Source organism: Eptatretus burgeri, chromosome 1 (genome assembly GCF_056783735.1).
Source record: "Eptatretus burgeri isolate ZD-2024b chromosome 1, Ebu_testis_v1, whole genome shotgun sequence".
In the NCBI taxonomy this organism is placed as follows: Eukaryota; Metazoa; Chordata; class Myxini; order Myxiniformes; family Myxinidae; genus Eptatretus; species Eptatretus burgeri.
Window position 1 is genome coordinate 18,593,345 of NC_140961.1, and position 23,835 is coordinate 18,617,179.

At 42.3% G+C, this 23,835-nt stretch overlaps 1 protein-coding gene across 1 annotated transcript in view; it reads left to right on the plus strand.

Moving 5' to 3' along the window:
• LOC147033957 (leucine-rich repeat transmembrane neuronal protein 1-like) overlaps nucleotides 1-17,512 on the plus strand; it is a 399,933-nt gene extending 382,421 nt beyond the window's left edge. The window contains exon 5 of the mRNA XM_085873816.1: nucleotides 15,479-17,512. Coding sequence (XP_085729942.1) covers nucleotides 15,479-15,530 — 52 coding nt within the window. The 3' untranslated portion in view covers nucleotides 15,531-17,512. The remainder of the gene's footprint in view (nucleotides 1-15,478) is intronic.
• The last annotated feature ends 6,323 nt before the right edge of the window (nucleotides 17,513-23,835 follow it).

The following is a 23,835-nucleotide window of genomic DNA, read 5'->3' on the forward strand; positions in this document are numbered from 1 at the left end:
CAAGGCTGTGGAAAAAAAAAATTCCCCGTGAGTTTCCGACCTTTGACACACCATGTACACACCACCTTATTTAACACATCAAATCAGTTTGTGCCTGTTGTTTTTGTCCTTAACGACGTCCCTAAAGACAGTAGGTTTCCTGTTTGGAATTATTTTCAATTTTGCTTGACTGCTAGACAGGCAGACAGACTAAAAAATTCCCTTATTCCTCTGCACGTGCACGATCGGGATGAGGTTCCGTACAATTTTCTGCTAAAGTACTGCTAAACTGCAAGTTCATGTTACGATTGATGTTCTACGGTGTTCAAAATGTAAACCTTCTCGATCATAGACCGACAGCTGCAGACAGACAGACAGACAGACAACAAAGTGAAACAATTGCTTAATCCTGCTTTTCACTATGCATGTGGGGTAACAAAACAAGATTGAGAAAAAGAAATATGATAGAAATACCAAGGGGTATAATAAGAACACCAAGTTTGTCACAAACAAATGCACAAGACAATTGCCAAGGAATATTGTGCAGAACACAGCTAATCCCAAAAAACGAATCTATCCCCAATAAATAAAATCAAATTTATGGACAAGCTTGCAGTACCAGTGTCCCAACAATGTTGCGGGATTATACACTGGCCACAATCAGAAACGAACAAGCTCAATACGAGCTTGAATAAAGAAAACATGACATTACGAGCAAACATGGTTCTCAAATATATCCAGGAAAGGAGGGCATTGCTAATCAAGGCACCAGTGCCCAATAACTTTGATCTAAATAATGTGGAAATTAATATTTCCAACTCTAACAGAGATGAAGTTACACCAAATTAACCACAATAGGAGGCTGTCTGCAATTCAGTTTAAATCAATAGCAGAGCCCTTGGAACAAATATATGAGAACAGCAAAACATCACATCCTTTTCCGTGAAACGTGATCCTATAAAAAAAAAGAAGGGAGTTACTTTTGAACCTGGGACGACTTTGTTCCACCTTCTAACATCCACTAAGGAAATCAAAACCAAATGGAGAATACCAGATAATCAATCTTATTCGTCCAACTTCAATATACGTTCCCTGACAAGGAACTTCAACACAAGAGGAGGCCATGAGGCCAATCAAAGCATGCACAAGGGTTGCCAACATATGGCTGTTCATTCGTGCTTTGTCCTTTTTAAATGCGGAGCGTCAAGTGAGGAAGCGACTCGTACAATTATTGAAGTCTTTAGTATGACCTGGCTGGGGTTAGAATCGCCCGCCTCCCAGAAAGAGAGCGGAAGCTCTAACGGAAAGGCCTGTTTACCGAAACCACAATATTTGTATCTAATTATGATGCAGATCATTGATAGGTTTTATGGCAAGAACAGCATTTGGAAACAACCTTAAGAGAGTTCGTTTGTTCAAATGCAAGTTGAAGCAGGAGTCGGTTACAAGTTCAGCATGCTGATTTGCACCATTGTCTCTGGCCTGGGTTATGCTGTTGATGTGATGCCCCCTGTAGCTTAGAGCAGGCATTTGTAATTTATTCATGATGCTGGCAATATAACTCACCTACTCTTTGTCGAAAGACATCGTGCGATCTTATACATCTACCAGCTAATCTAGCTTAATGTCCATCCAAGCGATGGTGTACTCTGCGAAGCACCAGTCCGACAATTTATTCTCGCATCATGAATCAAACCCAAACTGGACTGCTCAAAAGCAAGTGAACGATGCTCTTCACCATCCTGCCAAGCTTTTGGAAGTTAAGAGCTAAAATAATTGAGTTGGGGTAATATGTTATACAGTACCACTATTTCTGAATATGGAAATTGGTCTACACTCGTCGTTTAAGGGTAGAGACTGTTACACCTGAAAGAAGAGTAGCACTAATTAACATGCAAGGTGATGATAGCATGAGATGGAGTTTTCGGTTGGGGTATGGTTCAGCTAATAAATAGTTTTGGAGACTGAAAATTAGGTGAGATCTTGCGACTAAGATTTAATTATATGTGGAACAAGAGGTGTTAGATCAAACTGAATAAAAAAAAAATTCTTATCTTTATGTGATATTTGAGGTTTTTCTCTTCTAATTAAAATTTTTATTCGAAGTTTTTTTTTTATTTTTAAAATCTAGTCATATCCAAGGATCAACGTGTCATTCTTCACAGTATTCCTTTGATTAAGTTCTGCTGAATTTCAAAGAGGCAGGAGGTCAAGGTACTGCACATTGACAGGTAATGCAATATCTTCAACCAAACAACACACAAGCTGGTTTGAAAACCAAGTGTAATGGAAGTGACAGGATGCGAAAATAGAAAAATGAGAATTGATCCAAGAACAACTTGAAAGAGCAACCAGAGATTGCAGACCCTCACCAGAACTTGTTTTGTGTGGTGTTTAGAATGGGATGAAAATAAATTCAATTCAAATCAAATGGAAGACCAAATAGGTGCACTCCTGCATTGAAGTCATCAGAAAGAACCCTAACAAGCAAAAAGCAAAGATGAAGTTATCAGGAGGAACCAGGATAGGATTTGCATTTCAGCTGCTGCTCCTCTACCCTCAAACCCATCCAGGCACAGCCAAGTGAGCCTTTTTCAAAATAAAAATATAAATAACCCAGATCAAAAAAATATATATTCTAGCTGCCAGACCATGGGTCTGATCAAGTTGAAATTTAATACATCTATCCACACCACAACTAGATTATAATTGTGAAGTTTCATCTCGATTGATTAAGCAGTACCAGAGAAAACATTATTTAACATTTTCTGCAATCCAATATGGCTGCCAAACCATGTGAATTATCAATTACTCCTGAACAACCTTGTGCACCCAAGGCTTGGGGAACATTTGTGTGAAGTTTCCCCTCGATCTGTCCAGCTGTTCTGGAGAAGATTTTTATAGGTTTTCGGGTAAATCCAATATGGCTGCCAAACCATGTGATCCATGATGCCATATGTGTGAAACTTTTGTTCCTCATGTATAGACAGTCATGCATGTAAAGTTTCACCTCAATGTGTTCAGCCACTTCAGAGAAGAAGATTTTTAAAGGGTTTTTTTTTATAAAAACAATATGGCTGCTGAATCACGTGACTGATGACATCATCTAATATTTTTCTGTGGACCATTTTATCCCGAGATGACCCTCAAAAATTTTCATACTGATCAGATGTAGCGTTCCATATATGCAATTATGACGTCATAACGAAGGCACCAAGGACGTCATTAGAAAAATCACACATTCCCCATAAGGAGTACTTGCCGTGTGCCAAATTTCCGTTTTTTTCCTTGCTGCGGTTTCAGAGATACAGAGGTCCAAAGTTTTTCCATTTTTCTAACATTGCTGCCACACCACATGACGTATGACATAATTATGATTAAAACATTCTACATGATTAGTCGCACCTATGGTGAAAATTTCGTCTCAATCCAACAAGCTGTTGCGGAGAAAAACACAAAAGTTCTGTGCGGACAAAAAATAAACAGACAGACAAGCAAAGAAACAAGAGGATGTCGTGCAGATCACAATACTTGCAAAATCCATAAAATAAATTTAACCTAAAAAATAATTGGTGATTGAACTCAATGACCAAATATGCAACTCCTCTTCAAATTTCAAGTGAATCAGATGAAAATTGCCAATTTTAGAAATACGGCCGATGTTGACCTTTGTACCGACGTGGACCTCCAATATAATTGTTGGTTGAATTCTGTGACCTGATATGAAAATACTCTTCAAATTTCAAGTCAATGGGATGAAAATTGATGATTTTAGAAATACCAACTTAGTTGTTGACCCTGGGCCTATGTTGACCTTTTGGTCCATGTTGACCTCAAAAATAATTGGATAGTTGAATTCAGTGACGTGAACTATACATTATTTTCAAATTTCAAGTCAATCGGATGAAAATTGAGGATTTTAGAAATCTCACCTAAGTTGTTGACCTTTGGCCGAGATGTTAACCTTTTGACCTCAAAAAATTCGGCTTCTTCCTTGTGATGAATAGTACCAGGTGGTGAAGTTTTGTGAATATCGGTTTAAAATTGTGACCTAAAGGCGACAGACAGACAGACAGACAGACAGACAGACAGACAAATAAACAGACAAACATTCAGAATAACAAAATCGACTGACCAATGTTGTTCGTCTTTCAGCTGCTCCCCTTAGGGGTCACCACAGTGGATCATCCGTTATGATCCGCATACTGATTTGGCACAGATTTTACGCCGGATGCCCTTCCTGACGCAACCCTGGTCGCCTCTTGCGACACAGGGATAAGGAGTGGATTTCACCATGATTCCGGGCTGCCCTACACCCTCTCATAGCGCGGCCCAGCACAGAGCTCCCGTCCTCAAGCGATCCTCCAACCCAAGCCTCCGAGTCGCCGGATTACAGGCGCACGCCACTCCGCCCGGTACAAAATCGACTGACCAATATACTTGAAAAATCTTCGACTTTGCAAGTAACAAACAGACCCAAACGCAATACCCTCTCCTTCGGTGCAGGTAAAAATCCAAGACACAAGAGTAAAATTTGATTCCTGTAAAAAGTACTTAAGGAGGCATCTATTTACTACGTACTGAATTAAGGCAGAATATTGAACCAAACCCTCATACAAACCTGAGCTGAATGATATTTACAGTAGTAATAGTGGGGGTGTACACCGGGGAGCAGGATGGCCAACTTGACAAGAAAACATCTTCAACCATAAGATGGAAGAGAGTTATTCAAATTTTCTAATACCAGGGAGCTTTTAAATACAACAAATAAAGTGCTGATCACTACACATTGTGCCATACAGTAAGAATCCCCATTACGCCCACAGGCATGCAGCATGTGTGTCACTCTGCGGATCTGGAGATTATTGGATGCTGGTCTGACTAATGGAACCTGTCATTCAACCCTGACAAATCTTACGTTTGCACCCTGTCACTCTGAAACGATCATCAAATGAATCTACCTATCGATTTCCATGGTCAGTCACTAGAAGAGGTACAGTCTTGAATTTCTCAGCCTCTCCATCAGCCACGACTTCTCTGGGGCTGACACTATATCAACGCTGGCTTCAAAGGCCAGCAGCGACTGGACATCCTCCATCGGTCCAAGTCATTCCTTGAATAATTATCAGAACTACTCACAGCCTGCCAGACCTTTGTCTATAGCTCAATAGGGTGCACTGCTCTGTGACGTGGGCTACACCATTCACCCCTCCCCCACCTCCCCACCCCAACACATGTCTCTCCTGAATTTTGTGGAATCTGAAGCTCTCAACATCATTGACATCTCCTGTGATGAGGTCAAAGCACAAGGCCTGTTGCTTTCACAACACTGACAGGGCAGTGGCCTGTTAATTTTTTTTTTCACCACCTCTCCTCCGATTTTGTTCCCTCTGTGCTCTCAGACCTTTGACTCTCCACAGCTTCTCCAGATGCATGCATTCTTCCACGAGCCCCTCCTCAAACTCACACAATCCGGCCTGCTTACTGCACACGACTATTCTTTTGTCCTCTTTTCTTATGTTTGTGGAACTCCCTTTCTGAGGATATTAAATCCCACTGCTACCTCAGGGGCTTCAATTTGGCAGCACACCAGCACCTAATGTCATCCTCCATCCCCACTCATGATATTTCCACCTATATTAGAGCCCACCCCTATCCACATCTGTGACTTGCTACAAGTACCATGTAAACCTGTACTAACCTGTTCCATGGTCGGGTTATCGGCGACTAAATCGTCTCCCCCAACAAGTTTCTTGGTGATGAGGGTGTATGATATGGGCACCCAGCAGGATGAAGAACAAAACCTGTCAAAGGGAGGAGGAGCTCCATGTGAGCCGATGGCCATCCATATCTAGTGCTCAACTGTGTCGGCGTACATCCTTCTGCAGTTAAGTTACTATTTATGAGGAGGTTCATGGCAGGATTTGCACTCCGGCCATGGTAAAAACATTCATTCTGCATTCCGCTCCTCACCAAACACAGACGAGAGCTTCAGCAGGGGCTGCTTGGAGCCTATGTTGACCTCTGTAAAACGTTTGATTAAGTGAATGGGGATGCCCTCTGGAGGATTCTTGGTCTTCGTGGGGTGCTACCAAAACTGATCAATCTGATGACTGAACTATACTCTGGTACTGAGAGTGCTGTGATATGTCGTGATACCATCTCTGACTTATTTCCAGTTGTAACTGTAGTTTGTCAGGGGTGTGTACTGGCCTCTGCACTTTTCAGCACTTGTATGGACTGGATTCTGGGGAGGATGTCTGAGAGATCAAGCTGCGGTGCAGTATTTGGGAATGTCAAGAACTCTGACCTTGATTTCGCAAACGATGCAGTCATGTTTGCGGAGACTCTAGATATCCTGTGGGGGTCCTCGAGGTGCTGAATGAGGAGTCTGAACCTCTGCGATTACGGTTTTCTGAGGTCAAAACGAAGATCCAGGCATTCAATGACATCTTGGATACTGCTATCCTGTCTGCACCTGTTTGTGGTGAGAAAGTTGAGGTCACAAAGAGATTCACTTACTTTGGCAGTGATATTCATGTCTCTGCTGGCTGTGAGCTAGAGGTCAACAGACATCTGGATCAGGCCTGGGGAGTCATGGATTCACTGGATCATGATATGTGAAACTGGCAGTACCTATACGGGAGGAAGAAAGTCCAAATCTTCAGTCCTTGCTGCTTCCAGTCTTGCTGCATGGATGTGAGACTTGGACCCTGACCAGGGATCTGAGACTGAGACTTAATTCCTTTGTTACCAGGTCTCTTCGGAGAATCCTTGGCTTTCGCTGGTCAGACTTTGTGTCCAATGAGCGGTTGCTGAGGGAGACTCAATTGAGATTTGTTACCTTCATAGTCCGTGAGCGTCAGCTGCAGCTGTATGGACTTGTGGCTCATTTTCCTGATGCTGATCCTGCTCAACAGATTCTCTCAGCGAGGGAGCCTCGTGAGTTGAGGGGACCAATGGGCTGACCACGTGCCTTGTGGTTGCAGCAAGTTGATCAGCATCTCAAGGAGATGGGGATGGACCAGGCATCTGCCTGGGGGATGGCCAGACAGAGGCCCCTGGAGTACCGGCGGAAAGTGGACGCAGCGACGCCCTGCTCCAGTGCATGCTCCCACACATGACCTGACCTGACCTATCTCCAACCCTGTCATTGCAAGTTTCTTTGTTACTTCCCTCCTCTTCCTCCTGTTTTCCTATCCATTCATTCATTCCCTTGGTTGTTTTTGTAGGCCTATCACCACCGCATTGTGGCCTCTATCACCACATTGCGATTTTGTCCTCTGTCTCCTCACTCTTCAATGAAAAAGTTTTTATATATATATATATATATATATATATATATATATATATATATATATATATATATATATATATATATATATATATATATATATATACTAAACACCTTTTATCATCATGCTGTACATAGAAATTGATCGCATATATATATATATATATATATTTTTTTTTTTTCTTCCATAAGCCAGGACATTGTCTTGGAAGTGTGTGGCATCGTTCTGGCTCCTCATGTTTTTTTCAATGGGAACCTGTTCGGGTGTATCTTGTTGAGTTATAGGTCTCTCGCATCAATAAGTGAGCATTACAACCATACCTTTCTGCTTAACCTTCCCATGCTTTCTCATCTACTTTATATTGTGTGTGGCATTTTTATTTTTCATACTGAAGCTTTTAGTCACTGTCATATCAAGTCACACTTTGTCTTACATTCCGTTACTCTCAAAGTTATGGAATTCCATCATTAGAGGACTGTCTGCATCATTTTAGGACTGTCACAGATCTCTCTACAAGTTGCTGCTTCCTCTCCAGACACTGTGTGCCTAACAGAACTTTCCTCAAACAAGAAGTTCCCAACTCCTCTGTATCTCTTGCTTGCTATTATATTGCCACGGATCCGGGGTTCGAGGCTTGCCACAAGGGGAAGCAGTTGGGTCCCTCCCGAACGCCCGGTCCTGAGGCCGCCGAGCACTTATAACTCCACACACCGGCAGGTTGCGAAGCAACCAAGAAACGCTGATTGGCATGGCCAATCCGGGCAGGGTTACACTATGCACATGATACCTAAACTATGGACGGCCGGCTAATCGGGGGTCAGTGCCCTCAGCACACGCTCCGATTACTGCCTCGTGTACCAGTGAGTGTGCGCTGGCTGATAAAGCAAATTATTGGGGTAGAACGTCCCGTCTAACCTTACTTGTGCACTGCATTGGACCAATAAAGGAAAAGACAACCGAGACAGATTGGAAATACCAACAAACAATTATTTATTACAAACACACAAACACCCTTACAACCCCTTACAACCGAGGGATGACCGAATGGCCACGGGATTGAAGGTAAGACCGATGGGGGTGATGGAGTGACTGTTGAAAGGATGTTTGATGGAGGGGAGATTATTGGTGGACTTTTGAAACAGGGCGATGGGGTAATGGAGGGAAGATTGAACAGAACGATGGTGTGAAGGAAGAAAGGCTGAAAGTAAGAGAGATTGAACAGAATGATGGTGTGAAGGAAGAAAGATTGAAAGTCACATAAGGGGAGGGGAAAGACATTACGTGCGACAAATGCAGCCTCGCCAGCGCATTCCCCCCAAATTGCCCTTTGCCAAGGGACCAAGGACTATCTATACAAAGACTAATGAAATAAGTGATCCTCGGGTCACCTACATGTCCACGTATAGTGTTCCCCTCGGGTAAGTTTTCCAAAACTGGAACAATATTTTCCCCATTGATTGGCATGCCCCTGCCCAGTGGTGGTGTCACTGTTTACATTAAGAACTCCATGCCCTATATCCCAAGCTCTATCCTAACTCCTCACCCATAGAATATCTCGAGCTTCACATCATTCTCTTCATCCAGTTGATCTTCATTTGTTTGATTTATATTCTCCACCTTGCAAATTTATATTCTCCACCTAACCCTAACCCTTGCAAAGATGACTCCATATCCAACTTTATGCTAACATGGACCATTGAGTAGCTATGCATCCTAACTCTTTCTTCTTCATCTGTCATGATTTAAATTGACACCTTGTCATTTTGGCTGGGACATGACACAACCGTTGACGTCTTACTCTCCCTTACTCTCAAAGCTGTCCCGGCCGAAATCCCACACACAACAGTATCGCTACGCCCAAGGAGGGATTCTGACTTTGAGGTGTTGAGCCATAATCCCTGAGAAGGTAGCTTCGCGTGACTGCCTGCTCAGCCAGATGCACGAACAAAGTGTCTGAATCTGTGGTTCCACTCGTACTGAGCGGGGTTGCTCTCCTGTCAGTAAGGTAAAACTAACCTGTCTCACGACGGTCGAAACCCAGCTCACGTTCCCTATTCACAGTTGAACAATCCAGCACTTGGCGAATTCTACTTCGAGATGATAGGAAGAGCTGACATCGATGGATCAAAAAGCGACGTCGCTGTGGACGCTTGGCCAGCAGAAGCCAGTTATCCTTGTGGTAACTTTTCTGACACCTGTTGCTTAAAACCCAAAGAGTCAAAAGGATCCTGAGGCCTTGTTTTTTTTTTTGTGAAGTCCTTCTGGGAGATGTGGGTCTCACCAAATCCTTGAGCTTTCCAACTCAGATTTCTGCAAATGATATATCTTCTCTCCTTGACCTGATCATGACAGCCTCCCATCCAACCTCTTCAGTTCATACTCTGCCCCACTAAGCTCCTCTGACCATATTATTTTAAAGGTCCAAATGTCGCTGGCTCGTCCGAATCCGTCCTGGTTGGGAAACTTGCTGGGACTGAAATATGCCTTCTCCAAGTGAGTGGTCTTTGATCTCTTCTGCATACAACATGGATTCCAGCTGGGAGTGCTTTTAAATAATTTTTTTTACACCAAACCCAGGCTCAGGGAAGAGTGAGGTGACAGAAGGCAAAATATCAACATACTGCCAATGGGGCAGTGAGGCAACAGTAAGATGCAACAAGCAAGGCAATGAATGAGTTGGAAAAGAATATATATATATATATATATATATATATATATATATATATATATATATATATATATATATATATATATATATACATATATTTTTATATATATATACATATATTTATATATATACATATATTTATATATATATATATATATACATATATTTATTTATATATATATATATATATATATATATATATATATATATATATATATATATATATATATATATATATATATTCTTCCTCTTTCGGCTGCTCCCGCTAAGGGTCGCCACAGCGGATCATCCACATGATCCGCATAGTGATTTGGTACATGTTTTACGCCGGATGCCCTTCCTGACGCAACCCTGGTCGCCTCTTACGACACACAGGGATATGGTACACCTATTTTAACCGGGGTATACACCGGCCCAGTACACTGGTACTTACTTCGCCGACCTCGGAAGGATGACAGCCTGAGTCAACCACCTGGTGTATTAATTCAGTGGCACAACAGGGCTTGAACTCAGGACCGTTTGGATCCCAAGCCACTGCCCTAACCACTGCGCCAACACCAGGGAAAAAAAATATATATATATATATATATATATATATATATATATATATATATATATATATATATATATATATATATATATATATATATATATATATATATATATATATATATATATATATATATATATATATATATATATATATTACAAACTTTGTAAATAGGAATGTTGAGTAAGATCGGGTTAATAGTGGTATAAAAACTTGCGGGTTAGGGGTAGGTGACATGACATCGTGTTTTACATCCAACTTGAAGCTCTGGAGAGAAGTGTGGGACTTTGCAGCCTCTTCAAGGAAGTTCCACAAATGAGAGAAAAGAGGAACAAAGGAGTGGGTGTGAGCAGTGGGATCCCTCCTGTTACTCTCTCTCTCTCTCTCTCTCTCTTTCACATCTGTAGCTATCATTTCCATCCTCTCGGCCCTGGTGCACCAAATCCTGGGGCGAGGCAGTGGCGATCAAACAGTTTGCTTTTTCATCATGGAAGGCTAAACCGACTCAGAGCAACCTCACTTTATTTCACAAGGCTCACAACAAATGTGTATCGATCCCCATATAAGCCAGAAAATATCTGACTCGTCTCTACGACGAGCTCTTCAACCTGTCTCCTTCAAAGTCCGAGTGATGCCTTGTTAAGTCTCTCTTCAGTGGATATACCTCCTCCTATCTCTTCCCTCACCACAAATAGCTTCACAATCGACTTCTCCAAACAATCCAAAATGTCTGAACTCATTGTTTGTCTCCATTGCTCATGTGCACAAACCATCCTCTCCACCAAACCAACCCACCACTCCCCTTTTCCATTATCACTGCTTCAATCAACACTGTGAGTGTTTCACCTAAAACGATAATAAAAAATTTTGACCTGATCGATGATGTGTTTGTGCTTTTGATTTCTGGAATTTCTCATAACTTTTAAATACTCCCTCCACTCCCTCCCCCCCCCCCCCAATTATATGTACAGCTTTAAAGCTGCTGTCACAGTTTAAATGTAAAGCTAAACTTTGTAACTGACTCATCAAAGATAACTTTCCCTTTTGTTTTCCCACTTGTAAACAACGATGGTCAGCAAGTGAGACTTATTGACCTGAGAGGATTGATTGGAACTGACTTGGTTCAAAAACAGTTTTCACAAAGTTGAACGGATATCATCATAATATAATGTGCGTCAGCCTGGAACTTCTAACACACTTTTCTCCGAACATATTCTGTTCTTACTTCCGAAATCTTCACATTGTGTGTTCAATGTATTTACGCAGGTGATAGCGGATTCAAAAAATAGAATTTTCAAAGAGGGAATTGATGACGTCACAATCAGCAGCATTCGGCGGCAAACCGACGGCCGGGTCCCACATAACGTGTTTTACTTTACTAAGTCCATGAGTTCAGGACGTTTGTTCAACTCAGCATTTACGACTTTTATCCTGCCATGTTGTTAATCTGTTGGTGGAGGTAATATAGAAACGATGAATATGTCAAATCGTTTGTGTTACTCATCCGGCACGACGTGTCAAGGCCAACAATCTAAAGCGACCGGTGTCAAACGCCACCATCGGCACCCAGACACGCCACCAATATGAACCGAGCTGTTGAATGAGGCGCAAAACATCCAAAGTAACTACCGTAACCGAGTATTGTGATCCGTCTTGTCCCCCATACCCATCGTAGACAGGTATCTGCTCGTAGATTAAAATGTACAACCTTGGAATGTTTCTGATTTCATGGGACAGATCTGTAACAGCAATGGTCTACATACACCTCGATATGGTTGAAGATAGTTATTGTGATCGCCAATGAAAGTAAATACAATAATTTAATAATGGCTGCAGAAATAATTTTTGTCTTAGAGAAAAAAAAAAAATTATATTATATTAAACAAGTTAAAGTTGCGAAATCTGTTGTTTGCCTGTTCTGATCCACACTCGCCTCTAAGGTGTCCAGCCTGGGTTTGAATCTCGACCGAGCTATAAACTGTCATCCTGATATTTCACAGGCAGGGCAATTAAACAATGTCTATGCCATCCCTCGGACCAACAGCACACATAAACTGGGCGTCCCATCTGCTGACACTAGGTGGACGTTAAGAGCCCACGATGTCCTTCGCAAAGAGTCGGTGAACTATCGCCAGCACCATGAACAAATTACAAATTGCTGCACACTCAGTCGAGCATCCTGCATCGGAGTGGCGACCTGCCCAGGATTGTAACCCTAACCAAAAAACTGCTTTGGCAGAACCAACACTCTGTGTAGACTGTGGAGCATGGCACACGACGATGATGAAGATGATGTTCTGATTGCTGCTTTCCTTCAGCCAGCAATACATTGAGGAGACTTGTCTGTGTGAATCATGAACATTTTATTCATGAATCCCTCAGACAAGTTGTCCAGTACTTGCACGGACGAATCGCCAACATCGTAGTCGTAGTTGTAATAACATAGTAGTCGCATGCTCATCTCTTATGTCATGCCTGGTGTTGGCTTATTGGTTATGGTGGTGGGCATGGGATCCTAGAATCACATGCTCACCTTTTATGTCATGCCTGGTGTTGGCTTATTGGTGAGGGTGGTGGGCATGGGATCCTAGAATTGCATGCTCACCTTTTATGTCATGCCTGGTGTTGGTTTATTGGTTATGGTGGTGGGCATGGGATCCTAGAATCACATGCTCACCTTTTATGTCATGCCTGGTGTTGACTTATTGGTTATGGTGGTGGGCATGGGATCCCAGAATTGCATGCTCACCTTTTATGTCATGCCTGGTGTTTGCTTAATAGTTAGTGTGGTGGGCATGGGATCCTAGAATCACATGCTCACCTTTTATGTCATGCCTGGTGTTGGCTTATTGGTGAGGGTGGTGGGCATGGGATCCTAGAATTGCATGCTCACCTTTTATGTCATGCCTGGTGTTGGTTTATTGGTTATGGTGGTGGGCATGGGATCCTAGAATCACATGCTCACCTTTTATGTCATGCCTGGTGTTGACTTATTGGTTATGGTGGTGGGCATGGGATCCCAGAATTGCATGCTCACCTTTTATGTCATGCCTGGTGTTTGCTTAATAGTTAGTGTGGTGGGCATGGGATCCTAGAATCACATGCTCACCTTTTATGTCATGCCTGGTGTTGGCTTATTGGTGAGGGTGGTGGGCATGGGATCCTAGAATTGCATGCTCACCTTTTATGTCATGCCTGGTGTTGGCTTATTGGTTAGGGTGGTGGGCATGGGATCCTAGAATTGCATGCTCACCTTTTATGTCATGCCTGGTGTTGGCTTATTGGTGAGGGTGGTGGGCATGGGATCCTAGAATTGCATGCTCATCTTTTATGTCATGCCTGGTGTTGGCTTATTGGTTATGGTGGTGGGCATGGGATCCTAGAATCACATGCTCACCTTTTATGTCATGCCTGGTGTTGACTTATTGGTTATGGTGGTGGGCATGGGATCCCAGAATTGCATGCTCACCTTTTATGTCATGCCTGGTGTTTGCTTAATAGTTAGTGTGGTGGGCATGGGATCCTAGAATCACATGCTCACCTTTTATGTCATGCCTGGTGTTGGCTTATTGGTGAGGGTGGTGGGCATGGGATCCTAGAATTGCATGCTCACCTTTTATGTCATGCCTGGTGTTGGCTTATTGGTTAGGGTGGTGGGCATGTGATCCTAGAATTGCATGCTCACCTTTTATGTCATGCCTGGTGTTGGCTTATTGGTGAGGGTGGTGGGCATGGGATCCTAGAATTGCATGCTCACCTTTTATGTCATGCCTGGTGTTGGCTTATTGGTTATGGTGGTGGGCATGGGATCCTAGAATCGCATGCTCACCTTTTATGTCATGCCTGGTGTTGACTTATTGGTTAGGGTGGTGGGCATGGGATCCCAGAATTGCATGCTCACCTTTTATGTCATGCCTGGTGTTTGCTTAATAGTTAGTGTGGTGGGCATGGGATCCCAGGATCCTGAGTTCAAATCCCACTCGGCAGTTGAATTAATACCAGTTGGGGTTGATTTTGACTGTCATCCTTCCGAGGTTGGGAAAATGAGTGCCAGCTTGCTGGTATCCTGTGTCGGAATGGCGACCCATCCAGGATTGTGTCCAATAGCCAAGGAGACGTCTTAGGAAGCACCAACGCTCTGCATAGGGTATTGTCCCAATGGATGGATGGACCTCTTATGTTGCATGTCTTTACAAGCAAAATCACAACATTTCCACACAGTTTCCATTGCATCAGCAGTGAGACTGAAACAATAAAACAATCATTCCAGCACACCAGCAACCTTGGCTTCCTCTATTTCATACGAGATTGGAAGCTTACCGAAGCTTCCAATCCAGCACAATGTCATTGTTGAAACGTCATTGTGTCGACCTCTTAAACCTTATCGCATTCACATGCTAACTTAGCGATTTTGCAAATGTGAGCTTTGCTTATCATCAGTTTGAAAAGAGCAGATCTTGAAAGGCCTGCACTCTGGCAAAAATTTCAATATCCTGCATCATGTTTCACTTGCCAATCAACACCTGCGGTAGCCGATCTTAGTGTGTGCCACAATGCAAACTGAAGTCTGACTTAACAAGGGCTACAGACAGCACCAACCTCAAGAATATGAAGAGCACACCGGAAGTATCGACGATATTCATTATTTAATCCTTGAATGGATTCATAATCCATTGGGAGGATCAAACTCCGAATGTACAGACAGCCGCCCACGCACGTTCATATGTGACGTTGTGCCTAATGGTGGTTCTCCTACAAAGTGTGAGCTACACAAAATGCTCAAAAAGCCATGTTGTTGGAAAATGAAGAGGTTGAAAATTTCGCTTTATTCCTTTGACAGCACATTCACATGTTTTCTGTGCTTGCTGGTCTGAAGATGGCTTTTAAGATGATTATGATGATGATGATTATGTTTATAGCATGTTTTCCTTTTGTCCAATGTTTATTTTTCTTTCTTTCTTTCTTTCTTTCTTTTTTTTATGGCAGGGACACATGCATCTGCATCGAAAGCAACGGCGATGGCGGACAGACATCGTGAGATCGGCCTGTCTCTGTTGAGGACCTCTGTGCTCTGGCAGAAAATGGCAGCTTCCTCTTCAGTTGATCTTTTCTTATGATGAGGGGAACATTACCTGTGGAATACAAGCTGTATGTAAATATACACAGAGCTATTACGAGGAAGGTGTGCAAATGGGTAATGGTGTGGAGTCGCTTTGCTTTTTCTAGCACTGTCGTTGGTTTTGAACCTCAACACTTGTTCGACCACTTCCTTCGGAAGCGATGAACCACCTCTGACACCAACCAGGTTGATGAAACGTTCATCCTCTGGCATTAGTGTGGTGGTTTGGTTACATTACCTGTATGCACTTGAGTGATGCTGTAGGAAGGATAGGCTTATGCCTCAGGGGCCTTGGAGGTTCTGCATTTGACGCCAATGACACCAACAACCACCATGATGGTGTGGTTTTGGGTAATCCAATTTGCATCACACTTGGCTACGGTACTTTCTTTTAAATGAGAAGGCAGTGTATGCATGATGTCATTTTGAATCGGTGTTTTGAACACCTTTTTATTAGAAGAGGACGATGAAACAGCTCAGTTAAAGAGTACCAATACCACAAGATGAACTCTCCATGAGTCATGCTTGTCCAGTGCTCCAGATTCTTTAAAATAGCCATCTCGTGTTGAAGAAAAAAACGAGCTAAACGCAATACTTTGTTCCTATTTCCACTATAAATTGAAGGAGGATAATGTTTGTGGTGATTTTGATAAATGCATTGATGTTCTGTGGTTGATTCAAACCAAATATTTTTGAGGGACGCTATCGGATGAAGGAAGGATGTACCTGCACTGCGGTGAAGGGAACTCGACTTGTCCAAATCATCCGGAGATGTCGTGTTTGTCACATCTGACGGTTCACCTGGACTTCCTCCAGAGACCAACTGGCTAACTGGCCAACGACTTCATTCGTTATCAAACATTTACAGTCCCAATGTCCCAGCTTTCTCACAAACACAACGAAGAATATATCCACTTTAAGTCAGCGTGGGGTTCTATCATTCTGCAATTGTAGAATACCATAGGCACCGCTTTTGCATCAAGCCTTCAGATAATGTGAAGTGATGTATTTCACCTGAAACTGATGAAATGACTACTTGATGAAAATGTCGATTGCACGAATGGGGAAAGGCACGATAGAGGTTGGGTGAGAAGGAAAAAAGGGGGGGGTGGTGGTTGGGGGAGCTCATATAGAATGAAAGGATAGGTTGGAGATTGGGGGGGGGTGGTGGCTCACAGATGGGGTTTCAGGAAGGATAAGTGTATAATGGGGATTATGTGAGGGTATGGGGTAACGGTGATGGCAACAAAATCCCACACGGTAACTGTCGCATTCAGTTTAAATAAAGTCTTTTTAACTGTGCATTTATTAGGGTGTACATATATTAGAATTTGTAGTGGCTTCACAGGAATTATGTTGATTTTATGGTTAACCAGAATGTGTTGCCATTGTGGCTAAATTAGGTCTACATGTATTTAATACTGCCTGCCATGCCATGAGAGGTGCAGAAGAACAACTTCATTCCCCAGCCTATGCCAAGGGACTCTTTGTATGAAATCAGAGGATTATGGAAAGGTGTGAAACCCCAACACCTATTAAAGTGCTGCAGAATATTTATTGAGTTGGACAGGTTTCTGTGACAGATGTGTATTCATTTGCAACACCCGGAATGTTTTCCTTTTTTTTTTTTTCCTCACCGTTGCTTGAGTCGCTCACTCAATTCCTGATTCCAGGGTATGACAGAGGTGAGGCTCATGACCGTGTTGCACAAGCAATGACATTTTATCAAAATGCTATAAATTTTAATTTGCAACTTGTTCGGAAAAAAAAAAAATCGCCGATCTTTCATTGAATCTGCCACTGAAGGTGGACGATTTCACCCATGTCTCTTGGATTCGCTAGATATCCCTTATTGTCGGGTTTTCCGTGTGTGTGTGTGTGTGTGTGTGTGTGTGTGTGTGTGTGTGTGTGTGTGTGTGTGTGTGTGTGTGTGTGTGTGTCTGCAACGTGAGGCTCCACGCACAAACCAGCACACCGATTTCGATGAAACTTGGCGAACATGTGCCGTATGCACTGGGAATTTGCGCGTTTGAGTTTCGTTGCTCAGCAACCACCCGTTGCTATGCAGCAGCCGAAAAACCGCACATTCACTATTTTCAATACTTGTCCTACAGTTTTGAATGTGGAGAAACGAGACTTCGGAATTAAACACTTCGAGATATTTAGAAAATTTTACTCGAGCCGATTTTTGATTGAGGTTTGATTTTTCAAATGGTAGTCCTTCAAAAATAGGGTGTCTATTTACCGTCATTTAATGTATGTATACAGTGTTTGTAAGGAACTGCACCGTCGTCCCACCTTCGATCTCTCCTCGATCCAAACGTTATTGACCAAAGTGAAAAGGATCCAAAATAAATGGAATCACCGGCATTTCTGCCTTTGTGGATTTCTAATAATATGGTATAAATCAAGTTTTGTGGAATTTGAAAAACATCTTCAAAAATTTTTTTCTACACTCCTCGTTATGTTATCGTCCGCTACACCACCAGGTTCATAAAAAACAACCGACCAGGAAGTCTCGCGCTACCCACGGTCTGGTTCGTATTTCCCTGAACATCTGTTGTTCTGTTTATGTCTCTCTCTGTCTCTCTCTCTCCCCTCTCCCCTCTCCCCTCTCCCCTCTCTCCTCTCTCCTCTCTCCTCTCTCCTCTCTCCTCTCTCCTGTCTCCTCTCTCTCTCTCCTCTCTCCTCTCTCCCTCTCTCCTCTATTCTCTCTCCTCTCTCCTCTCTCCTCTCTCCTCTCTCCTCTCTCCTCTCTCCTCTCTCCTCTCTCCTCTCCCGTTTCGTTTCGTGTTCTTCTGACGTCCACTCTGTTTGCCGTCTTCTGAGGTAATGTCAACAAAAAATAATGACACATTTATTTTTTTACTTAATTCGTCCCTAATTTACTCGAGCCGATTTTTGATTTAGATTTTTCAAATGGTAGTCCTTCAAAAATGGGGTGTCTATTTACCATAATTTTTTATGAGGAGTGCCAGTTGGCAAAATACGCAATAGGAAAAATCCTGCCAGATAGAGGAACAATTGTATGTGAACCAATATGTCTTGGCAATGAATCTTCGTCGGTGGATCAGTCAGAATGGTAAGCAGCGTATCCAGCACTTCGATCCTAGCGGATCCCTCGTCGCCTACCGGCTTGTTACTTACGAAATCTAAAGATTTAAATCTTACGAAATCTAAAGACTTACGATTCGTAAGTATATTGATGACTTCCGTCCTCTGTTTGTGTGTGTGTGTGTGTGTTTGTGTGCTTGTGTGTTTGTTTGTAGGCACGATAACTCGAGAACAGAAGAAGCTACCAATGTCAAATTACACCATATGATTCAGGAGGGTGATGGCTGATTGGTGATTCAGGAGGGTGATGGCGCTGATTAGATTTTCATCAAAATCGGTCAAAGGTCAAGGTCACAGTGAGGTCAAACATAATTCCGTAAATTAATGTGGAGAAATGGAGTATTTTTGCTTCAGTCGACGTTGCGAGTTCGTTTTAACTTCGATTTTAATTTTGTCTTCGGTTTTTGCGATCGCTTAGGATGCTTAACACTCAGTTGTCGAAATTCTGGTAAAAATCGGTTGTTTGGAGACGTTTTAAGATTGTATAAAAAATATTTCACTCGCCGCGTCACGGCTCGTCACGTGGTGCAGCGCGCTCGAGCCGACTTGTCGTTAAGTCACGTAAAGGTTTTTGCGTGTGGGCGCTGACGGTGTTTTCGATAAAGATGGTGTTTTCGATAAAGATGGTGTTTAAAAGTCATTTTTTATCCCAATAAAGGTTATCGTCGCATGCCTGACTCTCTAAGCCGTCGGATTATGTAAAGATTGTTGGTAGATGGCCCAATAGTACGGTTTTGTGACTGATAAAATAATATTAAATAATTGCGTGGAGAAATGGAGATTTTTGCTTCGGTCGACGTTATGATTTTTTATGGTTTGGTACAGAATCATCATAGAAACTTCTGGTTTGCGTCACTTCCTTCTCTGGAGACAACTTTTATTAGACAAGGTCAGAGGTCAAGTTGACAATTTCGTAAGTACCAGTCTATGACTGCTTGTTTGTTTGTTTGTTTGTCCGCACAGATCTTTCGTGTTTTTCTCCATAACTGCTTGTCATATTGAGAAAACATTTTCAACATAGGTGCAACTACTCATGTAGAATGTTATAATTATAATTATGATGTCATAGGTCATGTGGTGTGGCAGCCATGTTGGAAAAATGGAAAAACTTTGGACCTCTGTATCTCATTGCAAGCACTCCTCATGGGGCATGTGTGATTTTTTTTATGACATCATAGGTGTCTTCGTTATGACATAATTTCATATGGAGAACGCTACATCTGATAAGTATGAAAAATTTGGGGGGGGTCATCAAGGGATTAAATCGTCCAACAGAAAAACAAAATGATGAGATCATCGGTCACGTGATTAATCAAGAATTTATTCCATTTTGGTGAAGATCCGAATCCGGATCTGGATACGATAGTTATTTAATTTTCCAAGTGATTCTTCACCATTGAGAGATAGGACCGAAAACGATAAATAGCGTGATATTTCAAAAATCTAGTGGGCCTGATATGTTTTCGTGGATCAGGCATTACGGGTGGAGGTGTGTGCTCTCCTGAGTTCCCTTCGAGTTTGTAATGCAATGCTTTAGGCATCTACATTCAATGGTAATTGCCTTCCAAAGTGTGTGTGTGTGTGTGTGTGTGTGTGTGTGTGTGTGTGTGTGTGTGTGTGTGTGTGTGTGTGTCTGCAACGTGAGGCTCCACGCACAAACCAGCACACCGATTTCGATGAAACTTGGCGAACATGTGCCGTATGCACTGGGAATTTGCGCGTTTGAGTTTCGTTGCTCAGCAACCACCCGTTGCTATGCAGCAGCCGAAAAACCGCACATTCACTATTTTCAATACTTGTCCTACAGTTTTGAATGTGGAGAAACGAGACTTCGGAATTAAACACTTCGAGATATTTAGAAAATTTTACTCGAGCCGATTTTTGATTGAGGTTTGATTTTTCAAATGGTAGTCCTTCAAAAATAGGGTGTCTATTTACCGTCATTTAATGTATGTATACAGTGTTTGTAAGGAACTGCACCGTCGTCCCACCTTCGATCTCTCCTCGATCCAAACGTTATTGACCAAAGTGAAAAGGATCCAAAATAAATGGAATCACCGGCATTTCTGCCTTTGTGGATTTCTAATAATATGGTATAAATCAAGTTTTGTGGAATTTGAAAAACATCTTCAAAAATTTTTTTCTACACCCCTCGTTATGTTATCGTCCGCTACACCACCAGGTTCATAAAAAACAACCGACCAGGAAGTCTCGCGCTACCCACGGTCTGGTTCGTATTTCCCTGAACATCTGTTGTTCTGTTTATGTCTCTCTCTGTCTCTCTCTCCTCTCTCCCCTCTCCCCTCTCCCTCTCTCCTCTCTCCTCTCTCCTCTCTCCTCTCTCCTCTCTCCTCTCTCCTCTCTCTCTCTCCTCTCTCCTCTCTCCTCTCTCTCTCTCTCCTCTCTCCTCTCTCCTCTCTCCTCTCTCCTCTCTCCTCTCTCCTCTCTCCTCTCTCCTCTCTCGTTTTGTTTCGTGTTCTTCTGACGTCCACTCTGTTTGCCGTCTTCTGAGGTAATGTCAACAAAAATAATGACACATTTTATTTTTTTACTTAATTCGTCCCTAATTTACTCGAGCCGATTTTTGATTTAGATTTTTCAAATGGTAGTCCTTCAAAAATGGGGTGTCTATTTACCATAATTTTTTATGAGGAGTGCCAGTTGGCAAAATACGCAATAGGAAAAATCCTGCCAGATAGAGGAACAATTGTATGTGAACCAATATGTCTTGGCAATGAATCTTCGTCGGTGGATCAGTCAGAATGGTAAGCAGCGTATCCAGCACTTCGATCCTAGCGGATCCCTCGTCGCCTACCGGCTTGTTACTTACGAAATCTAAAGATTTAAATCTTACGAAATCTAAAGACTTACGATTCGTAAGTATATTGATGACTTCCGTCCTCTGTTTGTGTGTGTGTGTGTGTGTGTGTTTGTGTGCTTGTGTGTTTGTTTGTAGGCACGATAACTCGAGAACAGAAGAAGCTACCAATGTCAAATTACACCATATGATTCAGGAGGGTGATGGCTGATTGGTGATTCAGGAGGGTGATGGCGCTGATTAGATTTTCATCAAAATCGGTCAAAGGTCAAGGTCACAGTGAGGTCAAACATAATTCCGTAAATTAATGTGGAGAAATGGAGTATTTTTGCTTCAGTCGACGTTGCGAGTTCGTTTTAACTTCGATTTTAATTTTGTCTTCGGTTTTTGCGATCGCTTAGGATGCTTAACACTCAGTTGTCGAAATTCTGGTAAAAATCGGTTGTTTGGAGACGTTTTAAGATTGTATAAAAAATATTTCACTCGCCGCGTCACGGCTCGTCACGTGGTGCAGCGCGCTCGAGCCGACTTGTCGTTAAGTCACGTAAAGGTTTTGCGTGTGCGCGCTGACGGTGTTTTCGATAAAGATGGTGTTTTCGATAAAGATGGTGTTTAAAAGTCATTTTTTATCCCAATAAAGGTTATCGTCGCATGCCTGACTCTCTAAGCCGTCGGATTATGTAAAGATTGTTGGTAGATGGCCCAATAGTACGGTTTTGTGACTGATAAAATAATATTAAATAATTGCGTGGAGAAATGGAGATTTTTGCTTCGGTCGACGTTATGATTTTTTATGGTTTGGTACAGAATCATCATAGAAACTTCTGGTTTGCGTCACTTCCTTCTCTGGAGACAACTTTTATTAGACAAGGTCAGAGGTCAAGTTGACAATTTCGTAAGTACCAGTCTATGACTGCTTGTTTGTTTGTTTGTTTGTCCGCACAGATCTTTCGTGTTTTTCTCCATAACTGCTTGTCATATTGAGAAAACATTTTCAACATAGGTGCAACTACTCATGTAGAATGTTATAATTATAATTATGATGTCATAGGTCATGTGGTGTGGCAGCCATGTTGGAAAAATGGAAAAACTTTGGACCTCTGTATCTCATTGCAAGCACTCCTCATGGGGCATGTGTGATTTTTTTTATGACATCATAGGTGTCTTCGTTATGACATAATTTCATATGGAGAACGCTACATCTGATAAGTATGAAAAATTTGGGGGGGGTCATCAAGGGATTAAATCGTCCAACAGAAAAACAAAATGATGAGATCATCGGTCACGTGATTAATCAAGAATTTATTCCATTTTGGTGAAGATCCGAATCCGGATCTGGATACGATAGTTATTTAATTTTCCAAGTGATTCTTCACCATTGAGAGATAGGACCGAAAACGATAAATAGCGTGATATTTCAAAAATCTAGTGGGCCTGATATGTTTTCGTGGATCAGGCATTACGGGTGGAGGTGTGTGCTCTCCTGAGTTCCCTTCGAGTTTGTAATGCAATGCTTTAGGCATCTACATTCAATGGTAATTGCCTTCCAAAGTGTGTGTGTGTGTGTGTGTGTGTGTGTGTGTGTGTGTGTGTGTGTGTGTGTGTGTGTGTGTGTGTGTGTGTGTTGTCTCAAACAAGTGGGATGTTTTCAGTTATCTTACAAAATAATTTACAACTTCATGTTGTAATGTTTTTGCAAACAATTAAAAACCCATTTCCCATGAATCACAATCAATTTTACTTGTATCGACATTTACAGTACAGAACGTTTTATCACTTACAGTGCAGGGTTATTTGGCAGTTTTCCTCCAAATTACGTGGAGCACATATGTACCATCCATCCATCCATCCATCCATCCATTGGGACTACACTCTGGCAGAGAGTTGGTGCTGCTTAAGCAGTTTCCTTGGCTATTGGGCACAATCCTGGACGGGTCGCCACTCCGACACAGTACACCAGCATTCTGGCACTCATTTTGCCGACTTTGGAAGCATGACAGGCAGATTCAACCCCACCTGGTATTAATTCATTGCCGAACGGGGTTTTAACTCAGGATCCTCAGATCCCAAGCGCACCACCCTAACCATTAAGTCAACACCAGGCATACATATGTACACTCACTCAAATAATCTATAGAGGACAGAAGGCATTTCTTATGGTCAAATTTTCTTTATGGTCTTGCCCACTGTCCAAACAGGATGGTGGATAACCCTTCTTTACATGGGATTTGGCAATCATGTTTGCTGCTGCATTTTTCTCCCCGTTGGTCCAGCAGCACACTTTACCTTTTC